The sequence below is a fragment of the Sus scrofa genome, chromosome 9 (genome assembly GCF_000003025.6).
Source record: "Sus scrofa isolate TJ Tabasco breed Duroc chromosome 9, Sscrofa11.1, whole genome shotgun sequence".
Taxonomy (NCBI): Eukaryota; Metazoa; Chordata; class Mammalia; order Artiodactyla; family Suidae; genus Sus; species Sus scrofa.
In genome coordinates this window covers 100,835,069-100,850,312 of record NC_010451.4, presented here as the reverse complement: position 1 = coordinate 100,850,312, position 15,244 = coordinate 100,835,069, and the positions used below count along the sequence as shown (strand labels likewise).

Here is a 15,244-nt window from a genome sequence, read left to right as displayed (position 1 = left end):
ACTTTTCTAGCGAATGAAATCTGTAATGAAACCCAAGACACAGGCACTATATCTAAGGTTTTGAAAATTTTACATTGCTTACAATGATAAAGTAACTTTATCAATTATTTAACAAGGGAAAGAATGATTTCTACAAGAGAATCATAACCCTAACCCTAATCAACATACACAGAATATACAAAAGGATTATATATTTCCACAAAAGTTAAAAGAAGTATTTATTTTTGTTTCTTTGTCAATAGTGATTCAGAAGGTGAAATCAAGTTCCTGTGGTGATTCTGTGAACATCATTTTGAGCACCAATCATCAATGACACAGTGAAGCACAGAACTGAGGGCTAATACAGAATGAAAAGAAATTTTCCCTAAATATATCACATTATATGTGCATATCCCATGAGTTCTAAAAAAATTATCTTTCAAATAAACTATAACCAGGAAGTTGAGTATCAGAGACTATCTTGGATCAAAATCATGGAAGGATTTAAATGAGAGCTAGTCCAGATCTCCATCTTACACAGGAATCCATGGCATTTGGTTATTGCCCTCTTCCAAAACACATAATGATGGGGGCTCATGAGTTAACAATATAGCCCACAGATTATTTAAAGCTCTATTACAATCTTCTTAATAAGGTAAAAATGTTTCATCCTTTGAAAATTTCCACACATTCATCTTAGTTTTTACCTATAGAGTGTCACGGGATAGTCAGAATTCCTTTTCTTACTGATAGCTTTTCAATATTTAATGATAGTTTTCATAACTTCACCTGAGTCTTTCCACTGGATTTTATAGAATATAGATTGACAATACCCCAAAAATTTCCCTTTCTTTTTTCTTTTCTTGATGCTAGAGTTACAGTTTGCAGAGCTCCATCTCAAAATGCAGTGTTTAGAATGAGTACATTAATATGTGGTCATAATTACAAACTATAATAGAATTACCTCCCTTATTAGGATACTATCATTAGCCCAATTTAACAATGCGTTGAAGTTTGCAGCCACTTTGCACTACCAAATAGGCTGCCAACCAGACCAACATCATTAATTGTGCTATAGATTTTTGGGCTCAAAACCAAAACTTTACATTTATACCTATTGCTCTAAGATAGTATCATGACATCAAATATGTTAATATGAATGCCTACACTTGAGCCTCTGGGATGTCATCTTGAAAAATATCAAGATATGCTATTTGCCTTAGTATCAAACTCATATTCTTCAGTTTTATATGGTATTGAGCTATGCTGACCTACAAGTCAATGTTCACATTAGCTATTATCAAGTCATCAGCTATTAATACTCAATATTAATACGTCATCAGCTATTAATACTTAATATTTTCCCCCAGAGAAAAAAATTTTTGAATGGCAATTTACATTTAAGAAAGTTTGTCTGAAATTTCATTTTTCACTGGTTCACTTCTAAAACTGGTTTTACAGAGAAGAGTATCTCCCTATCATTCTCAACCAAGAATGTTTCTTGATTGTTAATCATGCAGTAAAATTAAGTAGTTGTTCAAAATGCAGGCAATGATCCACTCAATTCCATCTTTAAGGCAGGACAAACAACATATCACCAATAACAAACCCTTAGATTGATGTGATATGCACATATACATGCATGCCACATATGAAATGTGAATGTGAACTACAAAACGTATGCAATCCCATGTAGAAAACAAAGATAACGCTACTTTAACTGAAGTTGTCCTCTTTCCAAGAAATTTTTATCTCATTCTTTCCTCCTCCAGGACTATAATTTGCTTTTGAGCAAAGTCTGTGAGAGTTCTGCAAGATCCTAGTTTCCTTAAGTCCCCACCAACAGCAGTTTTCAATTGAGGCTCGTCTAAACCGGCTGCAGCTGAAGGAGTCTGAGTTGTAACCAGCTGGCTTTTCCAGCTCCTCTTCAGAAACACGCCCCCCCTCCCCCCAATCGGAAGCAAGAGGAGAGTCCAACCAGGAGAACTTCCACTCAAAGAAGGCAACTTCATTGTAAAGAACATTCCGGTAACCACGTCTCTCCCTCCGACCCTCAACACTAGAACTTGCAGCTAGTGCGGTGCCTCCCTCCGGACCCACCTCCCGCAGGCCAGCTCCGGGTGAGCGCTCGGGTTAGTCAGTGCGCACGTGACGCGCGGTGCCCACATGACGCGACCGAGGGCGGGGGAGGGGGGAGAGAGGAGTGAGGCAGAGAAAAAGTTAAGGAAGACCCGTCAAAGCGCTCGAAGCAATCTGCCCTTTCTCTTCTCTGTCAACTAGCGTCCCAGAAATCCCCAGGGGACCGGGCTTCTGACCGAGGCGTCTTCGGTCCAGCTCCCTAAACGGAGCCCGCAGTCCTCCACTCGCCCCGCCACCCCCTACTCCTCCCGGCTCTGCTGATGATGCCACTGCACCTTCAACTTGCTCCTTCCTCTCTCATGCCTTTTCCTCCTTCCTTCCGTCCTTCCTTCCCTAAAAGCTCAACAACCACTGCGAGCCGTGCAGCTGACGCACATTCAATTGTCCCAGGAGCTCGCCAGCACCTCCGAGCTCAGACAAGGCCGAACACCTTCCAAAGGGGAGGGGGGGTAACTGCGCAAACAAAGTTGCACACCACACCGCAACCCGCCCCTCCCTTCCACTGACCCCCTCCTCCCCCCCCGGATCCCCGGCAAAGCTCACTTGCTCTGCCGGACTCACGACCTCACCCTACTGTCGCGCAACACACCCCCTTCCACACGCGAGCCCACCCTTCTATTGTGCCCCGCGCTTCGGGCGGTCCAGCCTCCTGGCAAAGCACAGAGCCAGCCGCTGCGCTCACCTTGCTTGACACACTTGAGCCGGAGGGGGTCCTTGCAGTGTTTGATCACGGCCAGCACATCCCTGATGGTGAGCCCCGCCACGGGGGTCTCGTTCACTTCCAGAAGCAGTTCCTCCGACACCAACTTGCTGCCGCTCTCATAGGCCACCTTGCCGGGCTTCACCTCTCCCAGGTAGGGGAACTGTCCATTCTCGGCACCCCCCTTCAATTCAAAGCCCAGCTGGCCCTCGGGGTTCCTGCCAATGACACTCTCATGGACTTTGCTAGTCCAATGGCTTTTCTTTTTCAAGCTTTTGGACATGGCAGTGGGGTGAGTCGCCTCAGCCTCTGAGGGCTTCCTTTAGGATAGGGGAGTTGGTGCTGCGAGAATGAGGATGGAGGAGCCAGGGGGCCGAGAGGTGAGAAGAGCAGACTTTGCCTTGCTCCTCTCTCTGTTCGGTGCTTTCCCTCTTCTTTGGATGGAGTGTGGACGAGGAAGGGGGAGGATGACAGGGACCGCTGGGCAGAGGTAGGAGAGCTTGGGTAAGGTTGTGCTGTCCCTTGAATGACACTCAAGGCTGTGGCCCCGCAGCGGAGAAGAGCTGTGGTGGTGGTGGTGGTGGTGGTGGCGGCAGCGACGGCGACGGCAGCCTGTGCGAGCAGTAGCCGAGCTGGTGAGCGGGTGGGGTGGGGGTGGGGAAGGAGGGTAGGGATGCCGGGGGCCACTCCTGCGTGGTGCGAGTGGGAGCGCGCGCGCGCGCGCCTGAGTGTGTGTTGTTAGCTGATATCCATGGTAGCTGCAGTGGCAGCGGCAGGGTCCGCGCGCGTGTGCGTGTGTATGTGTGCGCGCGTACTAGTTGTAATGTACTGGCAGCAGGGGAGGAGGCAGAGGGCAGAGGAGGGGGAGGGAGCGGGCTGGAGGGGGAGGAGGGGCGCGCGCGCGCCGGGTGGGGAGCTGCTTCGCTGCTGTCTCCGCTCCCTCCCTCCGCGGCTTGACCCGGTAGTGAAGGCTGAGAAAGAGGCTGGCTGGGTCCGCCTGGCAGCCTACGAGAGGAGGCGGGAGCGGGAAAGGAGGGAGCCGAGGCCCGGAGTGGGGAGGCTGGCAGGAAGGGCCGCGAGCCCAGTGCGGACGTTTCTTCAGCCTCCCAGCGGCCGAGCGGCCCGCTGGGTTGCTGTACTGAGGACGTTCAGACTTCCTCGGACCTGGGTGTTGGAGCAGAAATAGTGGTCTTCCTCGCGCCCAGTGCTCGTGCTGCGGCTCGTGCGCCGCTAGCCTCCCGGCGCGGGATGCTGGCATGAGAAAGAGCCGAGCTGTGGGACCCACCCGGCGTGCAGTCGGTGAAGAAGGCCTCTGCGCTGCGAGGCGGGTGGAGGCGTCGGAGTTCACTGTTTAGACGGGCTTTGTCTCCTCACGTTTCAGTCAGACTCCGCAGAGTTCTCAGCATACCCCCTCAGAGGAGCGCAAAGTTAGTGAACTCCGGGCTGGTTTTCCTGTCAGCCGGGTAAGGGGAAGCAGCGTCCCACCCTCAGGTGCAGACGGGAACTTAGCAAAGGGCTATCTGATGAAAGGCGATTCCGGGCACCAAGAGGAACCGGTTCCACTTTTCCTAGTCCGGAGAAGCCGGAGGAAAGGGGATGCGGGGAGGGGGTGCGGGCGGCCGGCGTCAGCCGCTTCCTCAGAGAGCCTGGCAGTTTCGCGCGGGATCTGCGGCGAGACCGTGGGGCACGCCCTGGAGCGAGGCACCCTCAGCCTAGCTGGGACCAGGGAGAAACCCTAAGTTTACTTGACGTGTCAAGCTCCTGCTTCATAGAAGAAGAAGCCTCCTGGGTGAACAGAGCGGCAGAGCCCTGGCTGAACCTCAGCTAGCTGGCCCGCCGCCAGGCAACTTTTCCTTCACCAAGTTTGCAGCCTGGAGGAGAGGTGAGGACTGGGGCGCCAGGATGCAGGAGGGCCTTGGTCTTCATTCAGAGGCTAGTTTCCTGTGAGATGTTAGTGATTTCTTAAAGTTCCTGTAACTGGTAAATGAATTTCATTTGCTTTACTTTCAAATGATACTTTTAAGACAAAAAAAAAAAAAAAAAAGAAGTTGCTCACCCACTCATCTCTTTAAATCAAAGAAGCATGAAAAGCACTGAGCGTTTAGGGTTCTTACTGTCTGAGTTGAAGAAAGTGTGGGAGGCAAGCGGAACAGTTAAAAATGCTTAGTCGACCCAAACAGAAAGACTGGGTTTGAATTCAGGATCTGCTACCTAGCAAGAGTGTGTTTATGAGTGAGTTGCTGGCCTTTCTGAGCCTTGATTTCCTTTATCTCTCAATAATCTGATAGACTTGTGGCAGGGATGAAATCAAATAATACATGCAAAGTGTTTGCTTGGCATAGGTGAGTAGGCAGGTACTCAAAATGATAATTTCCTCCTTTTCCTCTCTCTAGTATAACTCACTGTTTGTGCAAGTGGGGGATTCAAATTAGAACTGCAGAAGATCTTAAAGAAAGATCATTTCTGTAACCATGTGCCTTTTTTCACTTTTCCAATTAACTGGTTTTGATTGATGAGGATTATTCAGGAAGCCTGGGCAATGCCAGGATCTGAAGCAAGAGATACAGACAATGCCCAGATGAGGGCGAGACCTTTTGTAGCATAGCCTGGTGTCACCCAGAGAAGTTGGGTTTAGCATTATGAAACACAGCCACACAGCCCTAGGTGGAAATTGGTGATAAGAACAATGAGAACTGAGTTCAACAGTATTTTAAAACACTAGTTACCAAGTAATGTGTATGGGTAATACTAATATTTATAAAGTTCTTATCATTTATCATAACGTTTATCACATGTCTGTAATCTGTTCTCCTGACATCTTAATAAAGTAGATAGTATTATCATCCCCTTTTGCAGATAAGGAAACAGGCATACAGACAACAATTTTTGCAAGGCTGCACATTTAGTCTGTGGTGAAGCTAATATTCAGACCTAAGTGTTTTGGCTCAAGAACTGGTCTCAGTCACTGTGTTGACACTCTCCCCATACAGTTACCATATGTCATACCAGTAATCAGTACATAGTGTCCCCAAAGATTAGGTCCTCATTTTAGTGTAGGGATACTTACGGGGGAAAAATGGAGCAGAAATTTGGAGTAAAAGCATTTTGCCCTTCAGAACCCAGGAGAGGCATTGAGGTGTGTGCCAGTTAATTTAGTGTCTCACAGCTCCTAATTCATCTTCTTTGCCTTGAACTGTGATATTAGAACTATGAGTTGTAAACATTTCTTTATTGTCAGCACAATGTTAGCACTGTTGTCGATAGAACTTGTAGAAGGATACTGCATTTAAAAAAAGGAATACTCCTCTTCTTGTTTCCATTGCTCTACTTTTTGTTTCAATGGTGTGGTGGTCAGTGAATGGCTTTCTGGCCAGCATTTCTTACCCTCAAATAAATTTGGTCAGTTCCCCAGTGTGTGGCTTGCTGGCAACCCAGGGGTTGGCTTCCTAGCAAGTTTCACTAGCACCCTAGCTAGTGGTTTCTTCACTAGCTCAGTCTGTGGCACCTCAGCCAATTTCTTGATTGTTAAGTGGGTCACAGCCACATTATCTCTGAGGACTGTCTCTCAGGCTTTGTAGCTTAGAGGGCAGAGATGGGAGTAGCTTTTCTAAGCTATCCTTCCTAGAGTTCTCTCCCACAACCTGGAGGTAGTGGCTGCTCCCTCAATGTGCTATTCATGTATTCTTGAGTGATATCTTCTCTCTTAATAATCACTCTCCTTTTACTAGTTAATAATTCTTTAAATCTTTCCTGTTCTAACTGTGGTGTGAGTCTTTCTCCTGACTGGACCTTGACTGATAGGAGGTGTAAAATAATGTAGAACCCTGAGGAAAGCACTTTCTTGCGACTCAGAAGTTGATATTTTGCCTTTAGCTGTGCAACTTTACCTAAGTAATTTACCCTGTCAGAGCTTTCTCTCATCTGTAAAAAGGGGGTGATAATATATATGACAGAGTTGTTTGTGCATTGTATAAAACTGAATCCACTTTAAAACTGTAAAGTGCTATCAAAATTAAAGGTTTTAATGGTCAGTATAGGAATAGAGTAGATAAGGACATATTTTAAGAAAAAATTACATGTATTCTGAGGACTCATTAGATTGTTTCGTGGGGGTGGGAGGACAATATTTTCTGTTAGAATTTATTGTCATTAGATAAATATGTTCTTTGTTCATTGGTTGTTTTACTTTGCTTAGATTTTTAGAGATGAAAGCAAACAGTTAAAAATCTTAAGTTGTTCAAGTTTCTAGCTTGAAAAAATGACTGAAATTACAGTCATTTTTAAATACTAGATTCAGACTAATTTGGTTACTTTCTATTCTTGTATCATTCACATTTGCTTTATTTCTCCTTTGTCTCCTTCACCCTTTCTGAGTTGAATGCCTATATCAAGAAAGAATTATTTCATTGCTTATCATTCTATGTGCAGAACATGACACTAGATATTGCATTCTATTCCAAAGGAAAATTAGTTTAGGAATCTTAAAAGCTAAAGAAAGAAAAACATGAGTGCATTCAATCCTTAGAAGAGTTTTATGAGGTAGATGCTTGTGGCAGACTCAGTCAAGTTCCATCCTGATCCCTTAGGATCTCTTTGATTATATGTGCCTTACCCCCCAGCTACTATGTTCTTTTACTTCTCACAGCCAACCCCTGAGACTCTTTGGAAGACTGCCTAAGGGCTACTAGACTCATTTTGCCTTCAGGCACAAAAAACCGGAGAGAATCACTTGGGAGTTCACTTTCCTCTTAGGACACCATTTGCCAAGGACTGCCCTATACAGTATTAAAAGCCTTTGGAAATAAGAAAATCTAAAGTGTAATTTACACCCCAAGGCTCCCCTGCAGAATCATGCTGATGCTAGGATTTTGCCTGAAATCCATTCCTTCTCTATCATGCTTACTCTGTAATTTATGTGTTTTCCTGGAAGCATTTTCTTAAACACTTGCACACAATCCTCATCTCAGAGTATGTTTCTGAGGATCCTAAGGCTTTGCTCTTCCTTTTTACAGATGAAGAAACTGAGGCTCAAGTATTTTAAATTACCCAAAGTTATACTACCAATAAGACAAAGATGTGACTTGGTCCATGTCTGTGTGACTCTAAAGCTCCTACTTCAAATTCTGTGTTACACTTGAAGTCCCTAATGGTGATTGTTTTTAAATTATCTGTCTGGACATAAATGGACACAAAGCTCAGTAACTGATTGTTCAAAAGACATAAAATTTATATCCATATATTACAAGATCTTTAACTGTTTGAGGAGAAAGAATAAAGAAACATTAATAGCAAGACGTAAGTATGGCATGCCACATCTAGAAAAATGTTTATGAAGGGTGAGACCTGCCTGACGAGACCTCTAATGAAGATATGAATCAGTGTTCAGTATGGCTTTCAGTCAAGGGCTTTCTTTGTGCCAAGGTCGAGTTGAATATTTGTATTTTTCCTATTGATTCAGTATCAAATTTCCACAGTGTTGGTGGTTCAGAACAACACAGGTTTATTATCCATTGTTGTGGAGGCCAGAAGTCCAAAATAATTTTCAAAGGGCTAAAATTAGGATGTTGGAGGAGCTTTGTTTATTTTGGATCTCTAAAAAGTCCTAGTCCTTGCATTTTCCCACTCATAGAGGGTGAATGAGCTCCTTGGTATGTGTCTCTCTTCCTTTATATTCAGTGCCAACAACTGCCAGTCAACTCCTGCTTACGTCTTAAAACTGTAACACTGACTCTCCTGCTTACCTCTTCTACTTCTAAGGACTGTTGTGATCACATCAGGCCCAACCAGATAACCTAGGATAATCTCCCTACCTTAAAGTCAGCTGATTATCAACCTTAGTTCCATCTGTAACCCTAATTTCCCTTTGCCAAAAAACACAACATATTCACAGGTTCTAGGGATTAGGACCTAGATATCTTTTAGAGGGCCATCATTCTTCCTACTGCAGTATTGTAGGACACAACATATTCATATCTTCACTATTTATAACTTATTTCAGGTTATCAATGTAACTACCCCATGCTATTGTCATTTTCCCTTTCCCTGCCTTTACCTCAAAAACCTCTATTTGGATTAGCTGAGAAAACTTTCTGAAAACTCTTTTTCCTCTGCTTAAAATCCACCAGTTTTTCCCAAAAAAATACACAGTAAAGTACAAATTCATTATCTCTGTTTGATCTTCCTCTCCCCCTTCCTTACTCTCCAGCCACAGATTGCCCTGTACGCCCTGGAATTGGAATGTAGGGCACCAAGATAAGGTGGATCCTTCAAAGCAAGCACAGACAAAAAAAAGAAGCCCCTTTGTAGAGCCTGTTCTATGTCCTTTGGAATATCATAAAAGAGAGAAATTTAAGATTTTAATTTCAATAATGTTCTGATCAGGGCGGTGAGGTATAGTGCCTTGTGCCAATTCTCTACCATGTTTGTGACCTGGGGCAGCTGACCCAGCTGTCCTACCAAAGGGTCAGGCCCAGGCCTTCCCTCCCCCTTACAATTTTTTGCTTCATTCATCCTGAATTTCTCAGCTTCCTTGACTCACTAGGCTGTTTCATAGTTCTGTGTTCACCTGAAATACATCCCCCGCCCCACTCTGCCGTGTGTGTGGCTTATACCTGCTTACCCTCTAAGACTTACTTCTAAGGCCATTTTCTCTCAGAAGCCTTTTTGGACTCTTTTTTTTTTTTTTTTTTTTTTCTCCTACCAACGCAACACAGACTCTTCTTTATATCTCCATGTACCCTTTTTGGAAAAATGGCTTCTAATACACTTCCTTATTTTCAGGTCTGTCCTCCACAGAAAGTATAGGTTGGCTTTTTTTGTTGTTGTTATTAAGTTCATCTTTGCATTCTTATCATTCTTTAATTCTCTGGCACAGTGTAAATGTTCAGCAGAATTCTGCCTAATGATAGATATGTCCAAAGTGATATTTTATAAAATTTCATTATCTGACCACTACCCTTTATATTTAGTACTAAATGATTATCCCTTTTCATTCGTACTAATATCTTAAGAGAATGGAATGCAGAAGAATATTCTTCATATTGATGAAGGAAAGACAGAATATATTCAACCTTGAGGCTGAGGTTAAGAAAAGAATCCAAATTCTTCAAGAGCTTGGGACAGGTTCTGGGCAGTGTCTGAGAGGTGGTAGTGGTGATGATGGTGGTGGTGCAGGATAAACTTGACATGCTTCATAGTTTGTCCATTGTCATTTCTACTTTTAAACCTCTTTTCACTCTTGCTACAGTATTGATACAAAAATGCTAGTCCGTATTTATAAGGTATATTTATTTAGCATAATGCAAAACTTCTTAGACTTTTCTATGACAATATCTCCAACAATGGTATACTCACCTACCCCTGGCCAAAATAATCTTATTTGAAGTCTTCAGTTTTCATCTGAAAAGTATTATGGATTTTAGATTGTACTCTGTAATAGGTTCATATTTAGACTTATGTAAGATATTGCTTTTCCCTTAAACTTTGCCTAAATAATGTTTCAAGAGGATGTGCTGTGTTTCATGGTTTCTGGGCTCTACTCAGTGACTCCTTGGGGATGCATACCTTAAGCCAAGTGACTGAAATACAAGCTCAAGTCCTGGAGAGAGGTTGGGCTACAGAGATAGATGTGAGGATACTTTGAAACACTTATTCTTTGGCCTTACCCAGCAGAGTACAAAACAGAAGAGGAAAACACTAAAGATTTGTAATATCTTTCTAGAGAGAGGAAAGATCACTGAAGAAGAGTGTATTCCAAATGAGGATCTAATGTTGAGAAATCAGGCCTCTGGAAATTAGAGGGAGGTTTAGGGTCTTACACTTCACCAAACACATGAACAAACTTTCTATTTCATTCAGCATTTTTGTCAAATAACATTAGTGCCAATTCTCTTTACCCCAGAACCTCGAATATATTGATAATTGTAACATTTAGATTTCTGTCAATTAAATTTTCATCTAAGGACCAGAACTGTTTCATTGATTGTGCTTCTGCATTTCATAGAACCATCTTATTATTTTTCTAGTGTTGGTAGTAATATTGAGAGGGAATGTATAGCCCAACGTTTCCGAATCTCAGGAAATTACTTTTAGTCAGGACTGTCAACTAGTCACCTAGACCTATGTAAAAGATATGGGGACAGGCAAAGTTTGACTACTTACATCTAAGAGTATTAGAACATTTTATCTGTTAGAAAGTCATAATGAAGTGACTTGGGTCTTTGTAAAGCACCTTTTTGTGTGGAATTCATAGACCATGCAGAATATACAAAGTGAGGACAGAGAACTGAAAATTTGTTTAAATTATTACTATAACTACAGAGTTCACGATATGTGGAGAGAAATTTGACCAGCTCAAGTAAAGAAAGCATGAACATATGTTTTTTTTTGTTCTTTGACATTAAAGTCATTGCAATATTTTATGTAAACAATAATGCAGTAACTTTTGATGCTTTTGTTTCCTTATTCAACATATGTGCAGAATACAAAAGAATGATACTGTATTTGGATGATCGGAAATTTATTCCTCTTTATGCAGTATTATGCGGACATACTTCTTTAATGTCAATTTTGCTTTTTTATTTAGTTCTTGTCAATCTCTTGTCATCAGTTCACATTCTACTAACTAAAAAAGATATTCTTATACTCTTTAGACTTTTAGGCTTTCCTTACTAGATTTTTGTAAACACCTCAAAAATTCAGGAACTTGGATTTCATGACATCATGCAGTTATATCTGTCATCCCTCCCCCCCCTTTTTTTTTTGCTTTTTAGGGCCGCACCCGAGGCACATGGAGATTCCCAGGCTAGGGATCTAATCGGAGCCACAGCTGCCAGCCTTTGCCACAGCCAGAGCAACGCCAGATCTGAGCCTCGTCTGCGACCTACACCAGAGCTCATGGCAACACTGGATCCATAACCCACGGAGCGAGGCCATGGATCGAACCCGCAACCTCATGGTTCCTAGTCAGATTCATTTCCGCTATACCATGATGGGAACTCCAACCCCACCTTTTTTTTTTTTTTTATTTAAGTGAGTAGTTCAGTTGCTGTCACTTTTTACTTTGTGATTCTAAATCTTTTAAAATCACCTTACCATGTTTTTCATGCACTCATCCTTATAGAAAACTCTTATCTCTAAAACACTATTTAGCCCATATATTTATATATAAATATAAATATTTATATTTATGCTTCTAGTTTTTGACATTATTAGTTCTCCTATTTTCCAAATGCATATCTTATTCTTTTTTCTCTATATATTTCCTTAGCATATGCTTTAATTTCCCATCAATTCCCATCTTTTTTAAAATTTCAAATATGCTCCACATATTTTAGTGTGATGTATTCTGCCTGTATTCTAATCCTGCCTATTATTTTTATCATTTTATTATTGATTTAAAATGACAATAGTTTCCATTTCAAAGAAGTAAAGGAAGCAACAAAAGCACAATATTATCATGGACTTAGTTTTTGTCAATAGTGAAAAATCTTATAGATATAAAGAAAGTTTGGGAAATAAAGTGAACATGTTCTATCTTGAAATAGTAAGGAACAGTCAGATGTGTTTTCTAATCTTTGGAAAAGCATATTTCAAAAAATTCAAAGAAAAAGTTCATCATGCTTCCTCAGCCAGATTATTGAGAAGGAAAAGTGCTGATGAACATTTGGAGGCAAGGAGAATGTAATTCTAATCATACTAATTTTAATCATTTTGCAAACCTCTCCAAATACTATTCAGCATGGTATGGTTTACTTTTAACCATTTTGAGTATCAGAGATGTCTTTCAGAATAAATACTAATGATCTTACCCTTCCCTCCTCCCCCCACATTTAAATACAAATGTATAAATATCTTCCATGTTTGTACATATCACTTTGTGTAATTTGTAGATTCATTGAAGCTTAATCATTTGCCCGAATAAGGGATTCTTTAAAAATTCAGCTTAAATAAACCTCTTATATAAAGTTTTTTTAAAATATATTTAATCAACTGAAAGTAATCTTAACCTAATGAAATCCTGTGAAATGCTAATTAACCCTTTCCCCCACATCACTTTCTCTCTTGTATTATAAAATTCTAGGAATATTTAAGCCTCACTTCTAGGCTATAACTTCTTTGAGAACATAACTTATGTTCATATTCCCTCACAGGAGTTGAATGAGTGAAGTAAAATGCAATAATAGGAAGAAAAGGAAATACATAACTACAATGAGTATGAAAGACTCAAATGTGTCTATTTTATTAAGCATAGAGTCAACTAATGTTAGTAAAGTTAACCTAACATTGAAGAATGTATTTTAAAAGATCGAGAACAGCAAGAAGTTTGCCATCTGAGAAGATGGTTAAGATTTGCGACAACTGTCTCCCATTTTACCTATCCATGGGAATATTTTTTAAATGTGAAAAAGGGTAAGTTTTGGTAACAGAAAATTGTACTTTAAGGTGGATCATGGAAAAATTGAAAACATTTACTTGCTTTAGAGGATTTTAATCTTCCAACTTCTTTCTGTCAGGTCCTAGGTCAATAAAAGATTAGGCAAGCCATTATCTGTAATCTGGGAAGAAAAGTGGACATTAAGGGAGTCAGTAGAAGAGTAAAAAGCAAAGCTATTATAAACTTTCAAAAAGGAGAAAAGATGAACTTCACAAACCGTAGACTACAGAAAATTAGGATATCAAGAGAAAGGAGTGAACGTGAAGTTAGCATAGATTCATAAAGGATAAGTCAAACCAACCAATGTACATTTTTATTTAGAAAGCATGACTTGTTCGTTCTGGATTCATGTTAGCTTAATTGTTAAGCACTAATGCCATCACTACTTTTCATACATCAGCAATGAATACTCAAAGACCAGGCCACATCATTCTGTTTAATATCTTCAAGTAATGGTTCAGTGTGCAAATGCTCTTTTAACACATCCTTCACATTTGATTTGGACTATACAAAGAAATATTAAGTGTGCTTCTCATGGGCGTGCTTTTCAGTATTTCTTGCTCTTCTGATCAACCATTCCCATTGTTGCTTCCTATTAATTTTTTAGGATAACTCTTGATCATTTTTCAAAATGTCTTTTAAATATTTTCTTGAATAATTCACTGACCCTAAGGCTGTCCAAGAGTTGAGGACCGCAATTTTATCATTGTAAATTTACAATGCTAATTTAATCAATATTTGTTTAAATTGCATTGCACTTTGTGCAAATAAAAATGAACTGTGAATAAATAAATATGATACAATGCAAATTTTTACATAAATGTGTGATAAGTTTTAGCCCATCATGTTTTTATTAATATTTTTCCTACAATTAATATTGGTTGTAATATCAGTTACTAATTTTATATGGGCTAGATTTAAATGAATTCCATCTAATTTTGAGTCTTAAATAATTTTCGTATATTACAATAATTAATAGCATAGTGATTACCATTTTAATAAAAGCACAAAACTTTGAGGACATAGTTTTAAAGCAAAGCAGTTACGCTTTCATTTTTTAAAAAAATTGTATTGTGTAGATCGCAGATGTGGCTTGGATCTGGTGTTGCTGTGGCTGTGGTGTAGGCCAGCGGCTACAGGTCTGATTCTACTCCTAGCCTGGAAACCTCCATGTGCCGTGGGTATGGCCCTAAAAAAAATTGTATTGGAGTATAGTTGATTTGCAATGTTGTATTAGTTTTAGGTGTACAGTAAAGTGAATCAGTTGTATACATAGGTATATCCACTCGTTTTTCATGTATAGGATTTTACAGACCATTGAGTAGACCTCCCTGTACTATATAATAGGTCCTTGTTAGTTTTCTGTTTTACATATAGTAGTGTGTAGGTGTTAATCTCATCCTCCCAATTTACTCCTCCCTCCCACATTTGGTAACCATAAGTATGATTTTGAAATCTATTAGTTTGTTTCTCTTTTATAAGTAAGTATTTTTGTATCATTTTTGTTAGATTCTACATATAAATGATAGCATATGATACTTGTCTTTCTCTGTCTTACTTAGCATGATATTCTCTAGGTCCATCTGTGTTGTTGCAAATGACATTATTTCCTTCTTTTTTATAGCTGAATAATCCTCCATTGTATGTATGTACCACATCTTCTTTTATTGATGTTCTGTCAGGTTGTTTCCATATCTTGCATATTGTGAATAGTACAGCTATGAACATTGGGGTGCACATTATCTTTTTGAATTATGATTTTCTCTGGATGTATGCCCAGGAATGAGATTGCTGAGTCATGTGGTAGTTCCGTTTAGTTTTTGGAGGAACTTCCGTACTGTTCTCCATAGTGGTTGCACAAACTTACATTCCCATTAACAGTGTAGGAGCTTTCCCTTTTTTGCACATCCTCTTCAGCATTTATTGTTTGTAGACTTGTTGACGATGGCCATTCTAACTGATGCGAGATTATACCTCATTGTAGTTTTGAT

The 15,244-nt window shown here is 40.5% G+C and overlaps 1 protein-coding gene and 1 long non-coding RNA gene across 15 annotated transcripts in view; one reads left to right on the top strand and one right to left on the bottom strand.

The window, feature by feature from the left end:
* Nucleotides 1–3,620, bottom strand: part of MAGI2 (membrane associated guanylate kinase, WW and PDZ domain containing 2) — a 1,324,507-nt gene extending 1,320,887 nt beyond the window's left edge. For all 11 annotated transcript variants that reach the window (XM_021102528.1, XM_021102530.1, XM_021102529.1 and 8 more), the window contains exon 1: nucleotides 2,801–3,620. In XM_021102528.1, coding sequence (XP_020958187.1) covers nucleotides 2,801–3,101 — 301 coding nt within the window. In that variant the 5' untranslated portion in view covers nucleotides 3,102–3,620. The remainder of the gene's footprint in view (nucleotides 1–2,800) is intronic.
* LOC100737186 overlaps nucleotides 1,948–15,244 on the top strand; it is a 31,491-nt gene continuing 18,194 nt past the window's right edge. The window contains exon 1 of one of the 4 annotated variants that reach the window (XR_002347070.1): nucleotides 1,948–2,099. This is a non-coding gene — a long non-coding RNA (uncharacterized LOC100737186). Of the gene's footprint in view, nucleotides 2,112–2,448; nucleotides 2,973–3,363; nucleotides 3,454–15,244 lie in introns of those variants that run through there. The other 3 variants (XR_002347071.1, XR_002347069.1, XR_002347072.1) reach the window with 3 other exon arrangements.